At 39.5% G+C, this 23316-nt stretch overlaps 2 protein-coding genes across 7 annotated transcripts in view; one reads left to right on the top strand and one right to left on the bottom strand.

Annotated features, from left to right (window-relative positions):
• Positions 1 to 12230, top strand: part of LOC149317012 (enoyl-CoA delta isomerase 2-like) — a 63996-nt gene extending 51766 nt beyond the window's left edge. For all 6 annotated transcript variants that reach the window (XM_089516671.1, XM_089516670.1, XM_089516673.1 and 3 more), the window contains 5 exons: positions 1548 to 1650; positions 4007 to 4127; positions 4953 to 5042; positions 6636 to 6779; positions 10878 to 12230. In XM_089516671.1, the coding sequence (XP_089372797.1) occupies positions 1548 to 1650; positions 4007 to 4127; positions 4953 to 5042; positions 6636 to 6779; positions 10878 to 11033 (614 nt within the window). In that variant the 3' untranslated portion in view covers positions 11034 to 12230. The remainder of the gene's footprint in view (positions 1 to 1547; positions 1651 to 4006; positions 4128 to 4952; positions 5043 to 6635; positions 6780 to 10877) is intronic.
• Positions 11109 to 20244, bottom strand: LOC149317011 (testis expressed protein 56-like). The gene is made up of 3 exons (XM_089516674.1): positions 19989 to 20244; positions 14913 to 15093; positions 11109 to 11466 (listed from the first exon to the last, which is right to left on the bottom strand). Exons 1-3 carry the CDS (start codon positions 20242 to 20244, stop codon positions 11190 to 11192), a joined length of 714 nt encoding a protein of 237 aa, XP_089372800.1. The 3' UTR covers positions 11109 to 11189.
• Between the last annotated feature and the right edge of the window lie 3072 nt (positions 20245 to 23316).

The following is a 23316-nucleotide window of genomic DNA, read 5'->3' as shown; positions in this document are numbered from 1 at the left end:
TGTGAAGACCCAGAAGAGCAAGAGGCACAGATATAGATCTATTTTTTTAATACTTAGTTTGTATTTAAGAGGCTAAGACAAAAATTCTTGCATACATAGGGAAAGGGGCATAGAAAGACTTTCTTCATTAATGTGGAAAGCTTTCCACAAACACCATGGCTAAATATTTTCAAGATCATTTTCATTGTTAATAAAAGCATGCTTTGCTTTCCATTTCTTTAATTCTGTTTAACTGTTGATGTTGGCTGAAGATAACAATATTGATCATTTTAAATAAATGTAGACAAACTATTGCCATTAACTGGATGGGGCCTAAGAAGGCATTGGGCCTATAGAAAACACAGTAGGGACAATACTAGTTTCAAGGCGATATGTCACTCAGAAGGAAAGAAATGAGGCAAAGAAAGACCCAGAGTAAGAAGGCATCCAAATAGAAACATGCATCTAACAGCCTGGGCTATGGGAAAGAATCTGGAAGATGAGAAGGCATGGGAGAAGCTGCAGATGTAGGTAAAGGTTAATCCCCCCTCCCATAATCTCAGTTTCTTCTCTCCAAATCATCTCCTTCCCTGCGCCAGAATACATTGATTTGAGAAAGATCCATTTTCTCATCTGAGTCATTATGCATCTAGCCTGGTCCACATAAATCCATAAATCAAGGGAATAAAAGTGTAGTATCTTAAACATGGACTTTTCCCTCCTTATTGGATGCTGTTTAGTTGACATTGTGGGCTATTAAACACAAATTAAAAATTGATACCATACATACTCATGTATAAGTCTAGAAATTTTAGTCATAAAATAGGCCCCAATAAACTGAGCTGATTTATCCATGGTTCAGTACAAGTACTGTACCTTAACTCTTATATATAAAAAAGGAACTATCCCCTTCTCTGAGTAGCGTGGCAAAACATGAGTGCTTGGCACTGCTTCTGACCTTTTTGAATTTTGTGAGTTCTTTGGCACTGTTTCCTTTGCTTCATCCTTTACATCCTTTGTTACATGCCCCAAGCTTTTACCCTTGACTTATCCACAGATAATATCAAAATCCATAATTTTGGTCCCCAAACCTGCCCTCAACCTATGCATGAAATCAGCTTGTATACAAGTATATACAGTAATTCTGCCAAATTGCAAAACATTTAAATTTTGTTGTCTTCTTTACAATGTTAGTGTTTTTTTCTACTGTGACTGTTAAAAGACCAATTTGTTCTGCATATTATACAATGTTATCCAAATGCAGAAGAACTCCTTAAAAAAATCTAAAAGTATCCGTTGTCTCTAGTCAAGTAAAAATGGCAATTCCAAGCAATACAGTTGGAGAAATCTTTGTTTAAATAATTTTTCTCATTGCAAATTTATAGTCATGCAAATGCTTAAAGATCTTCAATTTGAAATCAAGGACACATAAAACTCCAACCTTTTATTCAGGCATGCCCACGATATACTTGATGTTTCAATCTGGTATATATCTTTATGAGCATAACAGCTACTCCCCATTTATATATTTTACCTGTTCAGAAGCTTTGCTGTATACTTCTTTACAGGCAGTGGAGATTACTACAGCAGTGGAAATGATTTGAACAACTATGCCAACATCCCAACAGATAATATAGAGGAGGAAGCAAAGAAGAGTGCACAGGATCTGAGGTAAGACTTACTTTACATTATGTTGAAATGCATTGATAAGTATGCACATATGCATGGTGTCAAACCATTTTAGAAAATGAGAAACTAAGGGCCTGAACAGACAGGCCAAAATAAAGCTGCTTCGGGCCACTTTGGAGGTATGCTGTTTAAATGACACATGCATCTTAAGAGTCCAGAAGCTGTGCCAAAGCTGCGCTCTAGTCCTTAGGACTTGAGCATGGCTTTGGCGTGGCTTCCGGCCTCTTAGGCCGCATGCATCATTTAAACAACATATCTCCACACAGAGGTTGCTAGAGCATATGATATAAGGGCACATAGAATTGCAGATATAGGCACATCTTCTGTATCAGACTCTTGTGCTTCATTTACAGGAGCCCAGTTGACTTGATATGTATATTTTGACTAGATTAAAAATTTTGTGGCAGAGGTAAATACAAAGTTACATTGTAGTTTCATTTCCTAGATGTAATTTCTTCTTTTCCTTTTGCAGGTTAAGGAGCAGAATGGTTTTTTTTCTCCTTAATCGTTACTGATAAAAACACAATACAGGAAAACCCCATGATAGGTTCACCTTAGTGTTACCATAAATCAGAAATGACGTGGAGGCACACAACAACAATACATCTGCTCAAAAATGTCTATAAATATACTACCTCATGTCTAACTTATATATGAGAACACACATAAAATTAAGCAAATAGAGAAGTACCCAGTGAAATGCAAGTAAGATTCATGTAGAATTGTTCTTACAAAATCCCACATTTTGAACATATTTTGCTAACTGAGGCTGCATCTGCACTGCATAAATAATCCTGGTTGACACCACTTTAACTGTCATGGCTCAGTGCTATGGAATTCTGGGAAATGTAGTTTGTTGTGGCACAAATGGTCTCTGACACAGAAAGCTAAATAATAATAATAATAATAATAATGTTTATTTATATTCCGCTTTTCCTAATTAGATCAAAGCGGTGTACAACAGCAAGTACAATACATAGTCAAAATAAAACATAACAGGCCTCTCTCCCCCTCAAGATGGTGGTCAGAAGGAGGGCTCTTAGTCTTTCAGGCCAGGCCTCTCTCCCCAAGATGTTGGTCGGAAGGAGGGCTTTTTCTTCTTCCAGGCAGGCAGTTGGAGCTAGCCTGCCTCTCTCCCCCCAAGATGGTGGCTGAAGGGAGGGCTTTTCTTCTTCAGGCAGGCAGTTGGAGCTAGCCTGCCTCTCTCCCTCCAAGATGGTGGCTGAAGGGAGGGCTTTTCAAATGTTACAAAACTACAATTCCCAGAATTCCATAGCATTGAACCATTTCACTTAAAGTGGTTTCAACTTGGATTACGTCTGCAGTGCAAATGCAGCTTGAGAGGAGCAGAAGTGACAGTTTCCTTACTCTTAAAACCACCACTCACGTCTCTGTAATTTCATAAAATCCTTCCAAGCTTAAGAGGTCAACACAGTGTACAGTGGGACCTCCACATTTGTTGTGATTAGGGGCACAGGCCACTGAAAGTGGAAAAACTGCAAATAATTTTTTTTTTACCTGAGAGAACTTCTCTAGGAATCTCTAGGTCCTGCAGTGCAACTCTTCTGGAGGCTGGCCATAGAATTGTACTGGAGGATTTACAAATGCATAGAGAAGTATTCCCTCTAGGTCCTCCAGCACAGCCTCTTTCAGAGATTGACCAGTAAGTTGCACTGGAGGAGCTAGAGATTTCTAGAGATAACATATTAATAAAATCCATGAGTAATCAAATTCACAAAAGTCAAACAAAGCCACAGATGTGGAGGGCCGACTGTACAGTATTTACTTTTTGTTGACTGCCATTCCACAATTCATTTTGCAAGTCAGAACACCCATTATAGTTTGAAATAATATTAAACAAAGGAAAAACCCGCAAACAAATTAATCCTGCTTTATAGGCTTTTAGGGAGAAGCAGGAATATCAGTGTGATTCACGTGAGGAATCGCAGCATGATAAAAGTCAGTCAGAAAATAGTAGCTTTGCCTTTAGGCTGCACATAAAACAGAAAATAGTTGAAGATGTGAGGCATGTATTGAGCAATAACATGAAAATGTTCAGAACTAAAAAGGTGGTGTTTTCCATAGTTTCTGTAGCTCCTACTAACTGTTGTTAAGGGAAAATATTCATCCAAATCATAAAGGAACCAGAAGTATTGGCATTAGAACTTGATATTTTGTAGTTATTTGGTACTATTTCTTTAGGGGAGGAATGTGTCCTGTGTTACAATGTGTAGCATTCTTCTGATATAGTTAGCATGTTTGTTGTGATATGAGAAAATTTCTGACAGCAACAAAAACTGTCCCACTATATAAAGTCCTATTCCTTTTATACTTCCAGAAACTTTGTTGACCATTTTATTGATTTTCCTAAGCCATTGATTGCCGTTGTGAATGGGCCAGCAGTTGGAATCTCCGTGACTCTCCTTGGACTGTTTGACATTGTATATGCTACTGACAGAGTAAGTCTTCTGCATGATTGCTTCCTGTCTCCAGTATTAGGTCTCATAGAATTAGAGGTGACTTTGAATAAAATCTATTCCGTTTTTAGACAGCTTTTCTTTCTCTAGGAAAACTCAAAGCAGTTCTGGGCTTCAAACAACACTAAAATTACAATAGCATTTGTTAAACAATGGTTGGATCCTCTTGGCTTAGATTTCCTTCCTCTAGATACATGCTTGTGACCATTAGAAAGGCTGCCTAAAAGAGGTGGTTGAAAATAACTTGCTTAGTGTTCCATGAGTCAAATGTCAGTAGTCAAGATGGCCCTGAGTAGGTATTTGCAGGAGATAAGTGTGGGAAACCTGGGCAAGTGTCTCATTCTTGTTCAAGTAAATGATCAAGTTTATAAATGTCAGTGCTGGGAATGATTCATATTTCAAAGATGTTACTGTTGCTGGTTATATCTAGCTCCTGTCTTTCATGGAATGAACTGTGGTCTTCCATGGGTCAAGAGTATGTCCACAGCCATCCATGTTCACATTTTGGATGACAGCTGTAATTGGACAGCTGATGAGTTGTGTTCTGAAAGTCAAAAATCTGGCTACATTGTGCCTTTATGTTATAAATGAGCAGCTGAAAATGTTGACTGTAGAGTTAGGGCCACACTTATTATCTTATTGTGCTTACAAACTCTCTAATATCTACAAGCCAAACGTCTCTAGTCTGATTGCTATTCATACCCAGAATTTATAACAGATAGATGTATAACAGATAGATTTTCAGATAGATGTATACCATATCATTTGAAAGTAAAATTTTAAGTGAAGAGTCTCTTTTTTTCACAGGCTACATTTCACACACCTTTTAGCAACCTGGGTCTGAGTCCAGAAGGATGTTCCTCATATACATTTCCCAAAATTATGGGTTTAGCCAAGGTAAGACATGGATTTATTTATTTGTTTGTTTGTTTGCTGAATTTATACCCTGCTACTCAGTCCTAAAGGCTCTCAGGGCAGCCTACAGATTGTTATTCAGATAGTTCCCTGCCCCCAGGCTAACAATCTAAAAAGACATGACACAAAAGGAGAAGGGAATGGCAATGGGGAAGGAGATCAGGTCCAGCAGTTCTTCTCTCTCTCTGGACCATGGCAGATGGACTAGAGGAAGGGCCCTTCTTCTTGTTCTGGCTAGCTCTGATGGAGTTAGGCCTGCCTTTTCACTCCCTCCCAGGCCGGATGATGTCAGATGGCATGGAGGTAGGGCTCTTATGAATGCTTGGTTTGATGGCTTATTTCTGGGCTTTGCTCAGGCAAAGTTGTACCATAAAACTCTGTTATTCACCATGCTTTGTGTAACTCAGGAGCAAAGGAATGCCCAGCCTCACACTCCTCTGTCATGTCTTTCTTCAGGTGGAAATGTGAGGAAAGTAGACAAGGAGGGACCCTGTTAAAGAACCCTTGGTAACAGGACTCAAGAAATGGGTCAGACTATGAATTACATCCAACATTAGTCCACCATTAAACCTATTGAAATGAATGGAATCTATTAGTTTCAACTTAATTAACTCCTATTTAATTAAGTGGCTCTGCTCTAGATAGGATGAGTGCTGGATTTAACCATGTGTACGTTTGAGTGTTGGACTGCAGGTCTAGAGATCAGGGTTCAAATCCCTGCTTAAGCAAAACAAAAAAACCCACTGGGTCACATTTTCTCAGCCCGAAAGGATGATAGAGACAAACCTCCTGTACAGAAATTTGCCAAGAAAACTATGATAGGCTTGCCTTAGGGTTGACATAAATCAAAAATGACTTGGAAACACACAGTAACAACAACAACAGCAATTTAATTAATTGATTAATAGCCTGCATTTCTTCCGACATGGGACTCAAGGTGGCTTATTTATAGTTTTTGTGGGTTTTTCGGGCTATGTGGCCATGTTCTAGAAGAGTTTATTCCTCATGTTTCGCCGGTATCTGTGGCTGACATCTTAAGAGAAAGATGATTCATTTCATTTTCATTTATTTCATTTTAAAAAGCATTTATTTCATTTGACTAAATGAGTTTGACTGTAGTTTAACTAAAACTCTACTCTGTATCCCAGATAGTATTTCAGAAAGAAGTCTTGTTAGAGTCATTAATGGGTCATGTGTGAGATTTAGGATGTCTTTGGTTCCCAACTCAGTACTGACATAGAAAGCATTTATGTGCACAACACTTTCAGAAGCTAAACATGCTGTAGATTAAATAGGAGCACAGGGAGAAATATGAATCCCGATCAAAGACCATGACATTCTAGTGCAGCACTGTCTACTTTGACTTTTCAGACTCTCAGGGAAAAAATTTTCCCCTGTAATCTGCTTCCTGATCTTTTAAACTGGAAATACCAATTTAATTTGGGATCTTCTGCATACAAAGCAAGCACTCTGCTGTGAAGCTGTTAGTTCTCCTTGCAATAAGATTTAAAAAAAAAACATTTAAATTTACTTTTTAAACTCTCCCCTCCCCATTCTTCTCTTCTTTTCATTCAGGCTGCTGAGGTGCTGCTTTTCAACAAGAAGCTGACTGCTGCAGAAGCCTGTTCCCAGGGGCTTGTGACAGAGGTTTTTCCTGACAATGCTTTCCAGAAAGAAGTGTGGATAAGACTGAAGGAATATGCAAGCCTTCCAAGAAATGTTGGTGTTAAAAATTGGTTACATCTTAAGCTCTTAAGCTGGCACTTGGCAGATGTTGTGGTCCTCCAAATGTTCCTGTTTTTGGACTGCACTTTCCATCATTCATTACCACTGGCTACATTGGCTGATGGGAATTGCAGTCCAAGAACAACTGGCAGACTGCATGATTGGATTTGGGCCTAATAGCTTGTGTTAAAAAAAGAAATATTTTGCAGCAATATGTTGACAAAATCTTCACAAGCATATATGTATGTATGTATATGTGTGTGTGTGTATTCATAAGTACAGTTGGCCCTCCTTATACGCGGATTTGCCATCCGCGGATTTGAGCATCCGCAGATGGCAAATTGGGAAATTGTCCCCAATGGCAGCGCGCCTCCTCCCTCGCCGCCGCTGTGGCAAAGGCCCGGTGGTGCTGCTGTTGGGGGCCAAGAGGCCTCCAGCACCGCCATCGCGCCCTTGCACGGCGGCAAGGAAGCCGAGGCTTGGCCTCTGCCGCCGCACCGAGAAGGTAAGTAAGGGGAAGGGAAGGGAGGGAGGCAGGGAGGAGGGAAGCGAGGGAGGGGAGGGAGAAGGAACTTTTGTCCCAATGGCGGCGCGCATGCACGCGCGCCGCCATTGGGACAAATGGGACTTGAGCATACGCGGATTTTGTTATACGCGGGGGGGGTCCGGAACGGATCCCCCGCGTATAACAAGGACTCACTGTATATATATGTGTGTGTGTGTTCATACACAATTAGTGCACACTTCACCACCACACCTGTTTCTTCATCCGTATACATATACAGTAGTTCCTTGGGGTTTGGTTCAAGGCCCCCCAGTGTATAACAAAATCCATGAATGCTCAGGTCCCATTGAGTACAATGGAAGTAAAATGGTGTCCCTTACATAAAATAGCAAAATCAAGGTTTCCTTTTTCGAATTTATATAATTTTTTAAAATATTTTCAAACTGTATGGTTGGACCCATGGATAAAAAAAAATCGGTGGCTATTTCAAAAAAGCCTCTCTTGGGTCTAAATTGGCCTGGGAGGCATAAAATTTGAGGAAATGCATGCTTTGTTCCATAAAAAACATTTGGAGGCAAAACAAATATTTTTTGAAAAACTTTACAAAAATTGCTTTTTACCCCTGGGTGACTAAGATGGTGGAAATGCCCTCTACAAACCTAGAATGCATTGGCGGGGGCATTTTGAAGCAATAACATTTGAAATTTCCCCCCAGAGTTCCTGGGGGCACATGTGGCACGTGGGCAGCACTTTGCTGACCCTTGCTCTATGTGAAGAAAGAGCTCTTGGCGCCCTTTTTCAGAAATCCTAAGGCATCCTTTTCTGTGCTGGCAGCAGCAGTGTCAAAAGAGCAGTCTCTGAAATCAGTAGGAAATTGGCAAAGGTAGAAATGAGTGATGGTGGTGTGGCACTTGGGGCAGTACACAGTACTTTGGCTACAGGTTTTGTCCTCCCAGTTTAGAGATATTTCCGTGATGCAGCCCTGGCTATTCACACTTTTCCAGTGAAAAAAGGGTCTCTGTTCCAGATTATAAAGAATGAAAGGAGTCATTCATCTGCTCCAGAGACTAGAACACAAACCAGTGAATTCAAATTAGAAGAGAAGAGATTCCGCCTTAACATTAGGAAGAATGTCTTTACTGTAAGAGCTGTTAAGCAGTGGAATGGACTGCCTTGGTGGTTGATGGGCTCTCCCTCTTTTGGGATTATTTAAGTAGAGGTGGAAAAGCTGTGTTTTAGGAGTGTTTTGTTTGTGCTTGTCTGCATGGCAGACTTTTAGATTAGATAGACCTTGGGGTCCCATTCAGCTCTGTGGTTCTGTGATTCCCTGAAGAATGCAAGGCCAGTTCTGGGGAAAGAGCAGGATACTGCTACTACTACTACTACTACTACTACTACTACTACTACTATTACCGCCACTAATAATAATAATGGTGTCAGTACTACACTTTCAAACCCCTTTCTTTCTTGTGTCCTTTCCAGATCCATTAGAGAAGGGAGTGGATTTTTCCTGTGAGTCATATAGCCTTGTCGCATTACAAAAGAAGGACGAAAAGCAGTGAGATAGAAGTGACTTTCTGCTTATCTCCCTACATGATGTCGTAGTACTTCTCTTCTCCCTCCAGAGAGAGATGGTCATAAAAGCCTAGCTTTTGCCAAACAGATTTTTTCCAGCTGGACAATAGGCATGCGTTTACGATTGTCTCACTAAATTATGGCACTACACTCTTAAAACACTGGTAGATCGCTTTAACTGCTCTGACTGCCTTCTGTTGCACTTTTGAGGTGTGTAGTTCAGTGAGGCTTAAGAGCTCTCTGGCTGAATAGTCTAAATGGCCCTTCCTAAACTACAAGTCCCAGAATGCAACAGGAGGCTCCAGAGCAGTTAAAGCGACCTAGCCCCGTTTTAAGAGTGTAGTGCGATAATCTAGTCAGTTGGAAATAAAACAAATGTGCTTCAAGGACATGTGGAGATGTAAACAGATAGCTGCTTCTATCTTGCTGCCTGTTGTCTTAATTTTGTAATGCAATAATGCTCGTCATTCAACTGTCACTTTTTCTTGCTTTTTATTAAAATGACACATTGCTTGATATGATTGATTAACTTCATTGGTTTTAAGTTTTTCCAGCACCGAGGAAAGCTTTTTCTCAACCTTACTAATCTGATATTTTGATCCCCATCTTGTTACAGTTTGTAGCATATTAAAATATTAATTAATTATACCATATTGGAACTAAATAAGAAATGCATGTGATTTGTTTTTCTGGAAGTCATGACTATAGAGTAAATGAAATAGATCAGGAAAAATAACCTGAATGTTTGTTCTTTCCTATGAAGAACTTTTTCCCCCCTGTAACTCGTATTACTTTTTTGCATAGGTGCTGTAGTAGATAAATTACTATAAGAATGAAATTGGACCTATTGTAATTGGGTCAGTTTTAACAGGTTCCATATTGTACTTTTTTTAGGCATTGTCCTGATTTCTCACTCTGAATATTTCACTTTGCAAAGAACCAGTCCTGAAGCTTTTAAGTGCCGCAGCTACAATTTTTTAACACTTGCATGTGATTAAATCACATTGAACTCAGGGTAGTTCACTTCTATGTTGGGGTATATGGGGTTCACCTAAATTTGTTTGACTGCAAAAAGATCCAATGTGGTATAGTGGTTTGAGCATTAAACTACAGCTCTGGAGGCCAGGATTCAAATCTCCACTCAGCCGTGGAAGCCTTGGGCAAGTCATACTCTCTTAGCCTTAGAGGAAGGCAAGGACAAACCCCCTCTAAACAGATATTCTTAAATTATTTATTTGGTTTGATATATACAATATAATTTAACACCAGCATAGAAAAACTCAGAAGAAGGAAGAAAAAGATAGATATATAAAAACATACATAAAGATATATATATATATACACACACACACACAACATACTAACATACTACAATAAAACAATAAAATAAAATAATAAACACAAATTAATCAATACAGTGGGCCCATGAATACCAAAATCCTTGGAAGCTCAAATTCCATCAAAATGATAAAATAGCAAAATCAAGGTTTGCTTTTTAGAATTTATACCTTTTTGGAAGTCATGGATGGTTGAATCCATGGATAAGCAATCTGTGGACATGAAAGGCCAACTGTACCTTTATCTGACTAAAACACAAAAGGACTCTGCAACCAGTCCAAAGTGTTGTAATATAGAAAAAACAATCCAAAAGCAAGATATTTCACAGTGTATTCTTCCCATCCACAAGGGTTTGGTTCTGGGGCCTGCTATGAATGAGAAAAAACACTCATGCTGAAGCCCCATTTTAGTCAATGTGTGGCAATGCGTGTATGGTTCTGTGGGCACTCCACCATTGACAATAATGGGGTAGAGCAGTCTGTGGACACTTGATACCTTTTGGTTTAGCTCTTTTATTTCCACCATTGCATAACTTGAGAAAAGTGCTAGTGAAAAGTGCTAGTGAACCAACAAGAATCCAGGCATTCTGTGCACCTTTTAATGTATAGTTCCATCATTAAAGAAATGTGGTTTCCAACTAACAGTGGGCTGTTAATTTCTCCTTCTTTTCCCAGTCCTTGACAGTCTCCAAGCAGTTACTACGAAGCATGGACAAAGATAAGCTACATGAAGTTAACTCTCAAGAGTGTGTGTGCCTCCAAGAAAGATGGACGTCAGATGAGTGCTTGAATGCTATAGTGAGCTTCTTTCAGAAGAAATCAAAACTGTGATGTCTTCCCAGTCATACACGAAGCATTTCTATAAAACTAGTTTCTTTACTGCAAGAACAACTGTCACTAAATTAATAGTTCAGATGCGTATCCAGATTGTGCCTTAATGCTGATAAGGATAATCCACTTAATATATTGATGACACCATTACTGAAATCACATAGTTACTAAAGTTGCAGGGTTTTTTGTCTTTCGGAATTTGGGTGTGACATATTTGGACATGAACTTGTGATGCCAAAAACATCGCATACTTCTTTCTGGTCCATTAGGTGGGAAAGCACTCATTGCTTTACATGCTGAGCTGACCTCTTTGAATACGATAATCACTGTTTGCCTTCCGAAAGGGACCACTGATTCAATCTCACCAAATTTCACAAGCTCTTGCAGAACTGATTTCTGGTCATACTGTGTTGACATGCTCTTTGGTGTCCATCTGTTGTAAAGAGGGAAAGATGCCATTATTTGTGTTAGAAAATTTGAATAAATATATATTCTTTACAAATGTTCATCTTAAGAATAAATGCTGTGCAGCTTTATAACAATTCCATGCATTTTGCTGTCTTTTATGTCATTTGGTTAGTATTATACATTAATATAACAAAGGCCAGGATCCTGTTGATTAGTTACACTGGTGTAACCCCCCTATTTCCTCAGTGTAAGCAATTTTTGGAAATTGGCCAAGGAGGCTCCTTGGCACTTGGTGGCCACTGTAAGTGACATTGAGGTTGTAGGTGCCTGGGAAAGAGGTTGCTTGTACTACCTTGGCCCTGTACATTAGGGAATATGAAATTGTTCATAGCACAATGTCAGCTGGATGGGAACCAGGCATCCCCATAACCAAACAGCAGCCAGGGCAGTAGAGCTGCACTTCAGAGCCATCCAACTGCTATTCTGGGGAAGAAGAAGAAGAAGCCTTTGCCATCTAGACTGTTGGCTTAAGCACACTGGTGGAACTTTATGATCTTTCAGTGGCTCATGAAGGTCATGGCAAGAGTGTTAGGCACCTCAATGACTACGAAATTTGTTTATTGTAGTATGAGCTGTAAAACACCCACAGGTTCAGTTACTCCCAGAATATACTGGTTAACACCAACATTCTAGCACTAGATAAAATCATTTAATATTTATAGTCTGTCAAGAAACTGCTGATTCAAATCTCTGGTGATAGTCCAAAATTCTAATTTTTCAGTGTGTGCCCTGTGATATCATTGTCGATCACCCCCCCCCACACACACACACACACTATATTCAGTTATTTGTAACTGAATCTCTACATAACACTTCATGTGTTTGAAAAAATGGGTTATATTCCATGAAGTACTTGTGATACAATAAATGTATCCGTCTTTAAGGTGGCATGGGACTCTGTAGGTTTTGCTACAAGAAATTAACATTGCTACCCCTTCAAAGATTATGTTAAAGGAACAGTATTAGTTCTGTGAAAACTGTGGTAGAAATTTGTGATTAACCTTGACCTTTCGAGTTACATGCTAGGAGCAAAGAGATATATCTTCCCCTAAAACTGGGCAATTATAAAGTTTGAAACAGTGAAAGGAGGACACTTCTTTTTTAGCTGAAAAGATGAAGCAGATATATATGGAAATGGTTGAGCTAAGAAGGGGTTTCATTCTGTTAAATCCAAAAAGGGTAAGTTGTAGCAGAAGGGTTTATGTGTGTATGTTTGTGTTTCATGCCTCTTTTCTGTTTGTTGTTATTGTTGTTAAATGCCCGTGGGTCAATCTCATCTCATGGTGACCCTGTGGATGAAACATCTCCAAGACCCTCAATTCACTCCTCCTCTCAGAATCTGCAGGTTCAAGCTTGTGGCCTCTCTGATCAAGTCTAACCATCTCACTTGTGGTCTTCCTCTCTTTCTACTGCCCTCTACCTTTCCAAGCACCATTGGCTTTTCTAATGATTCATGCCTTGTCATGATGTGACCAAATACAACAGCCTCAGTTTAGTCATCCTGGCTTATAGGGAAAGTTCGGGTTTAATCCTGTTCTAGAACCCATTTGATTATCTTCTTGGCTGTCCATGACATCGTCGGCACTCTTCTCCAGCGCCACATCACAAATGAATTGATTTTCTTTCTATCAGCTTTCTTCACTGACCATGTTCTCGCATCCATACATGATTTATGTAGTGAAAAGCTTTGCTATAATCAATAAAACATGCAGATTTTCTTTTGGAATTATCTGGTGTTCTCCATTATCCATTGTATGTTTGCAACATGATCCCTAGTACCTTTTCCTTTCCAGAATCCAATTTGCACCTCTGGGATTTCTCACTCCAAATATGGTAGGAATCTTTGAATTTGGAGCATGATTTTGCTTGCATGGGAAATTATTGTGACTGTTCTGTAATTGCTGCAATCTTTTGTGTCTCTTTTTTGCATATAGGAATACACAGTATATTCAGCACTTCCAGTCTGTGGGTCACTGCTTTTTTTCTGCTTTTTTCCTTTTGTGTTTCCACATTTTTTCCCACCTTGTATGGGAAAGATACCTTCCCTCCCCCGATACAGAACAACAAAAAACTTGACTAGGATGGGCTTAATAAATAAAATTATTTTCTGGAAAAGAGATGAATACCTTCTTGTCTTCCATGTGCACAAATATCTGTACCGCCTGTAGAATACATAACCACTGGGAATAGTAGCACCCTCCAAAAAAATGGTTTTAGAACAGCTTTCATGTGACTCTGATGACCATAGGTAGTTTGATCCCTAGAATATAAAGTGTGTGTGTGTGTGTGTGTGTGTGTGTGTGTGTGTGTGTATCAAATAAATAGTTTTGTGGAATGTTTAAATCGGTGACCTCAAAACTGTCGCATTCTCTAATCCTGTAGAATAATAGGTGAAATGTTCTGGGAGCAGCCAATGCAGGAGCTTTCAACACAAAATTACAATTCCTTGCATGCATAAAAGTTTGGGATGAATTTAGATTATTGAAAATTATCTTGATGTCCTGTCAATGGGGTCATAAAGAGCCCTATAAATTAATATTACAGTCAAACAAGTATTTGTAGATCTCTTCTGCCAAGGAAGGAAATTTCGAATTTGATGTGCTGAGATGGGAGAACTAAAAGAGGTGAGTTACAGTGAGAGACTCCATATGCAAGACACTGATAATGATGTCCAGATATATATTGACAATGAATGGAGTTGGTTTACAATTTTCTCCTTTTTAAAAAAAATAAGATTACAGTTTTATTCTCTTGTGTTCCAAGAACTTTTAGTTCAGTCTTCTTTCAGGTTTTCCTTGTCTTTGAGAGTGGTTCTCTTCAGCATAAAAATGCACTCTGTGATATTTAGGATTCTGTTTCGTTCTGCCATTTCCAGTGTTTTGACAAGTATAAAGCATATGTGGTGTTCTGTTCCAAAGAGAAAGCTGCCTATGAAAGTGTGACCTGGTCATTCATTTACACTTTCATATTTTGGAATATTGTAACAGATAGAAACTTTCCAGAGGTTTCTTTTTTAAGACTTTTTAATTAGCTGTCAGACTGGCAGCTTTCAAAGTTAAATACAAGTTTTAAACAGTCTGGGATTTGGCTACATCCCTAAATATATAACGAAAGAAGAGATTGTGAGATTCCTGACAAAACAGGTATATGTACCCAAGAAACAAAAAGTTTAGGTAAGGAAGAATGATTATGGTAAATTGCCAAACGGTCAGGTTTTCCGACATGCAACTTCATATGCAAACAAATAAATTGTTGCAGGAAGATTTCCAGTGGAAATCAGAGGAATTTCTTCCACCATCTTAATATCAGGAATTTTTAAAATATAGATGAAAATGTAAAATACAAAGTGACTAAATAAGGAATTGAATAATAGATGAAATCACTGCAAACAGCTTTCATGGTGTATCATACCTTGCAATTATAGTTGCCATTGGAGCAACCTGTTTGTACGCTCCTAGGGCCACATGTTCTTTGGCAGCCTTGTTGGAAAAAAATCTTTTTCCTGGAGGCATGTGATCTGGTGATGGTGAAGAATATACATCCCGAGGTAGCTCATTCCTTGCAAACACGTCAAAGTAGGAGACTTTAAAACCTGAAGAGAAAGGGAGAAAAAGAAACTGTCTTAAGTATTGAGGTGGTGAAAAGTAAAGTTGCTATGGTGGTAGTAAATGGAAAGTGGCTGCACTTTTTTGGTTTTATTGGCTCTGATGCTGCATTTTTAACGGCAGCCAAATATACAGTAAGTTAGCAGGTAATGCTTTATCTTGGTATTTTCACGCCAAGACAAGATTGCTAACTTGATGTTTGTCAGGCTGCTATTAAATTAACAACCCTAGTGTCTACTACAGCTGATAAAGCTAATTTGCAATGTCACTTCAGACCACTGGTATGAACATTTTTGCATACATTTCGACAATGTCCTACTATTGAGGAATATTCCTCTTGTAAAGTGACATGGTTCAAGAATATAGGGAATGGATTAGCTACTTTAAAGGTAAAGGTAGTCCCTTGACATCAATGTCTAGTCGTAATCGACTGTAGGGGGTGGTGCTCATCTCCGTTTCTAAGCCAAAGAGCCAGCGTTGTTCGAGGGCTGCTCTGGTAGACATGTGGCCAGCATGAATGCACCGAACGCTGTTACCTTCCCACTTAAGTGGTACCTGTCTACTTGCATTTGCATGCTTTTGAACTGCTAGGTTGGCAGAAGCTGGGACTAGTGAAGGTGCTCACCCCATCATGCAGCACTGAATTGCTAACCTGCTGATCTTCTGACCATCAGAATTGGCATCTTAACCACTAAGCATTAACCAAAAATGCAGCCACTGGAATTGCTTTCTGTGGCTCCAACCAGCTTATCCATGTTTCCCCTTGCTGTGTACACGGCTTCCTTTGACTGTTCTCCATGTTCCTTTTTTCTACCTAATTTATGGAATTCTTTTGTTTTACAAGATTGTAATCATTTATAGCATGAATTTGCACAGGGTCACTGCTTTGATATATTTGAATATGCCATTGCAATTAGACTTGTTGTTGTGTGCCTTCAAGTCATTTCCGAGTTGTGGAAACCCTAAACTGAACCTATCCTGGGTTTTCTTGGCAAGTTTTGTTCAGAGGAGGTTTGCCATTGCCTTTTCCCGAGGCTGAAAGAGTGTGACTTGCGCAAGGTCACCCAGTGGGTTTCATGGCTGAGCTGGGAATCAGACCCTATTCTCCAGAGTCATAGTCCAACACTCAAGCCACTACACCATGCTGGCTCTCTGCAATTAGACTATACAGTGTGTCCGCGTCATATGCAGACGCACTATACGCGGCTTTCAGCATATGTTGAAAGCCGTGCAGGAGTGTGTGGGGCGCAAGGGGCAATGCGTCCCAATGAAAGTAATGGGCCACGCACACATGGTGCACGCGTGCCATTACGCCACCACACCATCACGCCATGCACAAGCCCTATTACTTTCAATGGGGCTTGGGCATACACATTTTTTTACGCGGGGGTCCGGAACAGATCCCCCGTGTAAAAAAGGCTGCACTGTACATTATAAAGGGTGCACTGTACATTATAAATTGTAGTGAAGTTAGAGATTTATCTCATTTAACAAAGGAGATGTGGATAACCTTTTTTAACACAGAATTGGTGCCAGAGGCCAAAAAAAAAAAAAAAAAAAAAAAAAAAAAATTAAAGAGAAGGAATAAGGTTCTGCACTACAAAAAAGTGCAGTTCAACATATTTCAGCAAACCGGTTATTCAAAACTAACAATACACACATGTGAAATGAAACAACTAGCTCAATTAAGCCTCTCATAAGTCAACAAAAACATTTTCAACCTTCTAGAAACCCTTAACGGCTTCTTCCAAAATGTATCCAAAATGACTTCTTTTTCCAGCTTCTATTTTTCTTATGATTGCATTTTTTAGTGGCCAAACAGATCTATGCTGGGAGTAGCTGCTGAGGTAGGCTTGTGTGTTCTCCTCTTTTCAGTTTTTTGCTGTTTCTTGCATGCAGATTAAGGAATTCTGGAGGCAGACGCTGTTTGTTTTCCCTGCTATAGTTAACACAACTAGGGTAGAATTACAGTCTTTCCCAGCTCAAGCTTTTGTTTATTGCATTATTGCAGGCATTCTTCCACAACCTGACCCTGAAAGTCTGATTCTCCAGCCCTCCTCTATCCTTCCATTGACAACCCTGCTGAAAAGCCTTGAGTTAGTTTAGCACACAGCTTAAAAAAGTGACTTACCAATGCCGAATTCAATTCTAATTCAGGATGTATCCTGATATTATCAGACATGTTTTTCCGCCAGTGCCGCTGGCCAGAGGTCAGCTGGCCTCTTCAAAACGGGAAGCTCCCGGCTGGCTGGGCTCGGATTTTAGCCGGACGTTACCTGGGATTCACTTGCTTGGTGCCGGCGGAAAAACGCATGTGATAATATCAGGATACTTCAAGAATTAGAATTGAATTCGGCAGTGGTAAGTCACTGTTTTTAGGGATGAAAGAAAGGTGAGCTGAATGAGTGCTGAAAAAAGCCCTCCTAAAAAGAGTTTCTACTATCAGAGGCTTTGCTAACTGTGGTATGCCAGTATATATTTAATTGTACTTTTTGTCATGTTCTAAATTTAAAAGAATAGTAATTACTAGACTCAGGTAACTGTTGCCTGGTATAGTAATAGATGAGTCTTTATTCAGAAGTAAACCTCCTTACTTTAGTACTTCCTAGTTAATATATAAAGAATAGGAGATGGTGGGATAGCTTACATGTCCCTAAAGCCCAGGATGCATTCCTTGTACTTCAGAATAATACATTGTGGTGGAAACATTGTTCAGGTGGTTTCCTACTTATAGTGATCTTATGACAGGGTTTTCTAAACAAGTTTCTTCAGAGTGGGTTTGTCACTGCCATCCTCTGAAGATGAAAGAATGTGGCTTACCCAAGGTCACCCAGTGGGGTTCAATGACCAAGTGAGGATTTGAACCCTGGCCACCAAAATCATAGTTCAGTGTTCAAACCACTATGCCACAGTGGCTCTATATTACTACAAAATGTGTATATATGGTCCTATGCCGCTGCTAGTGCAAATTTAATATGCAAGAAACAAGACAGCACCACACATGTTCTTCTTACTATGTTGAAGCACAAACATGAGAGGGAAGGAGAAATGCCTCTCTTGATAAGGAGGGCGACTAAAGGAGGGTGACTAAAATGGTGAAGGGCCTGGAAACCTTGCCCTATGAGGAACGACTTAGGGAGCTGGGGATGTTTAGCCTGGAGAAGAGAAGGTTAAGAGGTGATATGACAGCCCTGTTTAAATACTTGAAGGGATGTCATATTAAGGGAGGAAGCTTGTTTTCTGCTGCTCCAGAGAACAGGACCCAGAACAATGGATGCAAGTTATAGGAAAAGAGATTCCATCTCAACATTAGGAAGAACCTCCTGACAGTAAGGGCTGTCTGACAGTGGAACAAACTCCCTCGAAGTTTAGTGGAGTCTCCTTCCTTGGAGGTCTTTTAGCAGAGGCTGGATGGCCATCTGTTGGGGATGCTTTGATTGAGATTTCCTGCATGGCAGGGGGTTGGACTGGATGGCCCTTGCGGTCTCTTCCAACTCTATTTATGATTCTATGATAACATCTCTTAATAAACCAGTGTGGGCCATTGATGGAGCTGCTTTTGAATCTTAACTGCCATGAATTTAAGGGCAGGCTGTGGCACAGTGATGGATATGCCATGAAGCAATTACTACAGAGCATAGTTATCACACAGGTAGCATGATAATAAAGTAGAGGATGCAGGCATGGACCAAAACACCCAAGGTCATTCTGCTGATGGAGAAACAGTACTGGATGAAATAATATGGACAGGTCAGTATGGAAAAGGTGAGATCCAATGTTGTTTTGAGTAGGTAATGAATGACCAAACTTGCCTGCCAATATTTTGAAATTATGTGTGGTTTAATGAGGCACTGCTAATGCTTGCTGTTCAGTTCTGACAACAAATGTCCCTAGTGTGGATCTATAGTTACTGAATAAAGGTTTGCTGAGTTTTAACTACTGAAGCCTAGATTTCTGAACTTGGTTAACTACTGGATGTGACAGTTATCTCTGAGAAGTATACACTGTGTCAAGAGGGGAACTTTACAAGTAACAAAATGGGGGGGAAATTACCACATTAATAGCAACCTACCATCAAGATTTTATAAACTGAGACATGCATGGCTTGAGAGACTCTTACCATTTGTTCTCCAATTCAGGCATGTGTGGTGTTTATTTTTCAATCTCTTTTCAAATGGGTTTTTACTTGTTTTACTTTTATATGCCTTAAAGTCTTGAGCAAATTAAATGCTCTTTTCTCCCAAAATACTGAATTGGGTTTTTCCAGATGGGCAGTGTAGCTTTCTTTATCTAGGAAGGATTAATTTTATTGAAATATAATCCTCTCTTTATCGCACTTCAGACATTTCTTTAATCTTCTGCAAAGTAGCATTAAAGTGGTTTCTGGCCTTCATTATCATTGATGTTATTAAAGAGTGAATAACAACGTCTCAGGCTGTAGCTGCTAAAATGTTGAGACTCTAGGCATTAATTTTCTCAGATTCTGAACCAGCCACATAAAAACTATATTAGTATATGACAACATGGGATAATACTGCCCTGTGGCAACAATCAGTTTCCACCTGGAGATGTCATCTAAGGGAGTAAATACTTTTTAGTTCTTATGCCATGTAGATGTAAGCTCCTTTGTTACACCTGCACCTGTCCTGTCGCAAAGCTATTAAAGACTGCCAATCTTTGTTCCATTTAAAAATTATTGGGTGCCCAGTGTATTGTCTGCTAGAAGTCTCTCTCATCTTCTGAGCAAATATTTTCACATTCTCTGGAGTTGCCAACTTCCTTAGCAGCCTATTATGCAGAAGTCAAGACAAATAAAAATGTTGCCAGCCTTATTACCATCTACATACAGTGTATAAAATGAGTGGCCGTAAGTAGCACCTACGTTTTCCTTGATCTTCACAATCACACCGAAGCAGCATCTCCTTTAGCGGGTCTTTCAAATTGCTATAAAGGGCAGAAAGCTTTAAAAATACCCGGTTTATGTCATCCTTCCCATCGTAGGTGGCTAGTTTCTGATACACAACCAGTGGTGGTAAATTCAGACTGGATCTGGTTCGTGAAACAAAGCTTCCCCTCTTTCCCAGTTGCTGATCTGTGGCCAGTTGTGGGAAGTTCTGTCCAAATCCCATCTTGTTCATCCTGGAAATCATTACTCCTTTTTTTTAAACATAGGGCTTTTAAGAGGAGAGCTGTCCCATAGTGAAAAAAACCCCAAACATTTCTTCCTCTTTTTTTGCCCTTGCAGGTTTATTCAATCCAGATGTCACAACAGCAATGTGACATCACAAGCAGGATGGTGCTGTGTTGGGATGGTGTATGGAGAAATGACACTTGGAGTATACCTAATGTTCTTAGCGATGGACCAGCATCAACCACTGTCCTGCCAAATTTTGCTATGATTAAAATAAATTAAAATTAAAATTAATTTAGTTATAAAGAGGATTCTAGGTAAACTGGCATCCATAGGCCCAGAGCCCAGCAGATTTGGACTCCAAACTATTTTGCTAAAGATAAATTCATTCTCTCCAGTCAACCTGTCTGATGGCTCTGCTATTTGGAGAGGATGGCAACTGTAGTGGTTGTTTAACATCATAAATTAAAAAAAAACATATAAATCACATCTGTATTCTCTTCATAAGCAAATTATATCACTTCTTTTTACAACTTTCATTACAGCTTTCTTTCTGGAAGCCTCTGTGACTCATGCATTCTTAATAGAAATACACGACTCCTTATATTTCTGACTGTGTCCTCTGATTGCATCATTAGATGCCGCATTACATCCATATCAGTTCATAGAATCATAGAGTTATGCTGTCACATTTAATTTCATTCCACCTTTGCTGTTCCAGAATTTATCTTCAAGTATTTCTCATTCAGACACACTTCTTCAAATGGTTTATGTTTAACAATGTATTTGCAGAAATGTATTCATGTACCCACACACCGATTCTGTTTCTCCAATACTATCTCCACTTTAAAGTGGGGAGAAACATGTTTGATGAACTAGCCAAGTTGTTGTTCTGTGCTTTTCAAGTCATTTCCAACTTATGGCAACCCTAAGGCAAACCTATCATGGGGTTTTCTTGGCAAGTTTCTTTAGAGGGGGTTTGCCATTGCTGTCCTCTCAGGCTGAGAGTGTGTGACTTGCCCAGGTCACCCAGTGGGTTTACATGGCCAAGCCAGGATTAGAACTCTGGTCGCCAGAGTCTTTACTTTGAGCTTGAAATGGAATTAGCATAAATCACTGAATGTCTGTACCTCTTCCACAAAACAAATTCAGAAAATAAAGATTAAAAACAAGTCTGATGGTAGAGATAGAAGTAAGGCAGTATCTACAGGGACAGCCAAAGGTTTCTGTTCCAAACCAGCATCGTGAGCAAACAGAGCAATGGAGTAGTTAACAGAGACAATATATTGAAGATACATATAGAATGTGTAACCTGACATGAAATGATTAGTACCATTTTGGGGGAGTTGGGGAAAGAACTGCCAGCCTGGAGAAATCCTTAATCTCTGAACCCTGATCTTTGTTCACACATCACCAGGATGAATTATAAAGTTTTGTTAATTCTGAAGGGAAATAAATAGTATAGTTTATTTGGTGCATTACAGCTATTAAAAATACTTAATTTCACAACCTCCAGCTGTCTTGGAGAGTCAGATGAAGGCTGGGAGAAGGCCAGGAGGAGGAACCAGAAGCTCGAGCCTGTGGCGCCTTCTGCCTAGCACCATTTTTTGGCTTCCAGCTGTCTCAGAAAGGCAGGGAGGAGGAGGAGGAGGGGGGCACACACATGCCTGTTCCTCTTTCTCCCTGGCCCATGCCGGGAGAAATGGCATCACATACCACCCATGGCATGCGTGCCATAGCTTTGCTATCATGGGTCTAGGGCCACTGGCTTCTAGTTCCACCCCCAAGGAAGTGCTCACTGTCTATGGAAGAATAACTTAGATCAGTGATACTCAAACTTTTTTTACCCTAGGGACCCCCCCCCCCCATAACATCTTCATGTTTTGCTCCCTCACTTGAAGTAGTAGATGAGTAAAATATTTTGTTTATTTAATGTGCATATTTTCTTCTCACATTCATATATATTTATATTTCAACAAGGAGATAATGTTTAAATTAGAACAGTTTTATTTAAACCAGTATTTAGCGCAACATATAAAAATGTTTGGGAAAAGGAGGAAGGAACAGAGTTTCTACGTCCTGCACCCCCATTGAGCAACTCTCTTGCACACACCCCCGTAGGTCCTATCCCACCATTTGAGAACCACTGGCCTAGATAATCCATTACAGTAAGTTTACCATTTGCATGTTCTCATACAATTATTTCAAAATTACATCCTGAGAATCTAATTGTTAGCAATAATGAGGTCTGCTTCTCTGATATATCTAGATAGCTAGTTACTTTTATTTCTGCACTCACCATCAAACAGTATATTGGTTTCATTTTTGAAGTGATCTTTTGGCTCAGATTCCACCAGAGTTCTCCACAGCTTGAGATGGTTGGGGGGGGGGGGATTGCATTTAAACTGGATTTTTAATATTAGTCCAAGACATAAAAGATGCTGTAGCATGGAATCATAGTGGAAAGCAGTGTTTCCTAAAGTGAGCAGTCTGCCTTTCATGGGCATGGTGGAAAGATCCAGGGAGGCAGTGAGGGAAAGGGGCACAGCAGGGGAGTGATGAGAGAAAAGGAAGATGGTGATGTAGTCAAAGTATTGGTACGCAAGAAAGACAAGGGGAACCAGTGGCCTTTAGGATCACGGTGGGGATGAGGGTTGCATTAATATTTATTATTATTATTATTATTATTATTATTATTATTATTCTGCTTTCTCAAGGAATCAAAGCAGATTACAACAATAAAATGACATAGCATACAATTAAAATTATAATTTAAAAAATAAAAATCCCAAAAACCCATTCCTCCCCCCAGTCATAAAACATAACTCTAACCCACAAAATAGGATTAAACAGCAGATAATATAAAAACATGCCAATATAAGCATAATAAAATAAAAAAACATTGTGGGTGAATTGTGCAGGAAATCATACATGCTGAACCACTCAGTTACACTGGGTCAACACTGGCTTTTTGTTCCATGGGTATTTTCAATAACAATTTCATGAGTTAGTATTTGATTTCAAATGATGAACCACTATATATATGTTTTGTTATTATAAGGTTTATATGTATCATATA

Source organism: Sceloporus occidentalis, unplaced genomic scaffold (assembly GCF_023333645.1).
Source record: "Sceloporus occidentalis isolate IW3139 unplaced genomic scaffold, rSceOcc1.0.p SCAF_3, whole genome shotgun sequence".
NCBI lineage: Eukaryota > Metazoa > Chordata > Lepidosauria > Squamata > Phrynosomatidae > Sceloporus > Sceloporus occidentalis.
The sequence above is the reverse complement of the archived record's forward strand: the minus strand, read 5'-3'. Positions and strand labels throughout refer to the sequence as shown.

Bases quoted from the DNA above. Each gene is read 5' to 3' on its own strand.
- LOC149317011 (XM_089516674.1), bottom strand. From the start codon at position 20,244: ATGAACAAGATGGGATTTGGACAGAACTTCCCACAACTGGCCACAGAT. The intron at 15,094-19,988 runs GTAGGTGCTACT...CTTTCTCTTCAG, and splicing joins TTGTGAAGATCAAGGAAAAC to GTTTTAAAGTCTCCTACTTT. The intron at 11,467-14,912 runs GTATGATACACC...TCTTTACAACAG, and splicing joins ATGGCAACTATAATTGCAAG to ATGGACACCAAAGAGCATGT.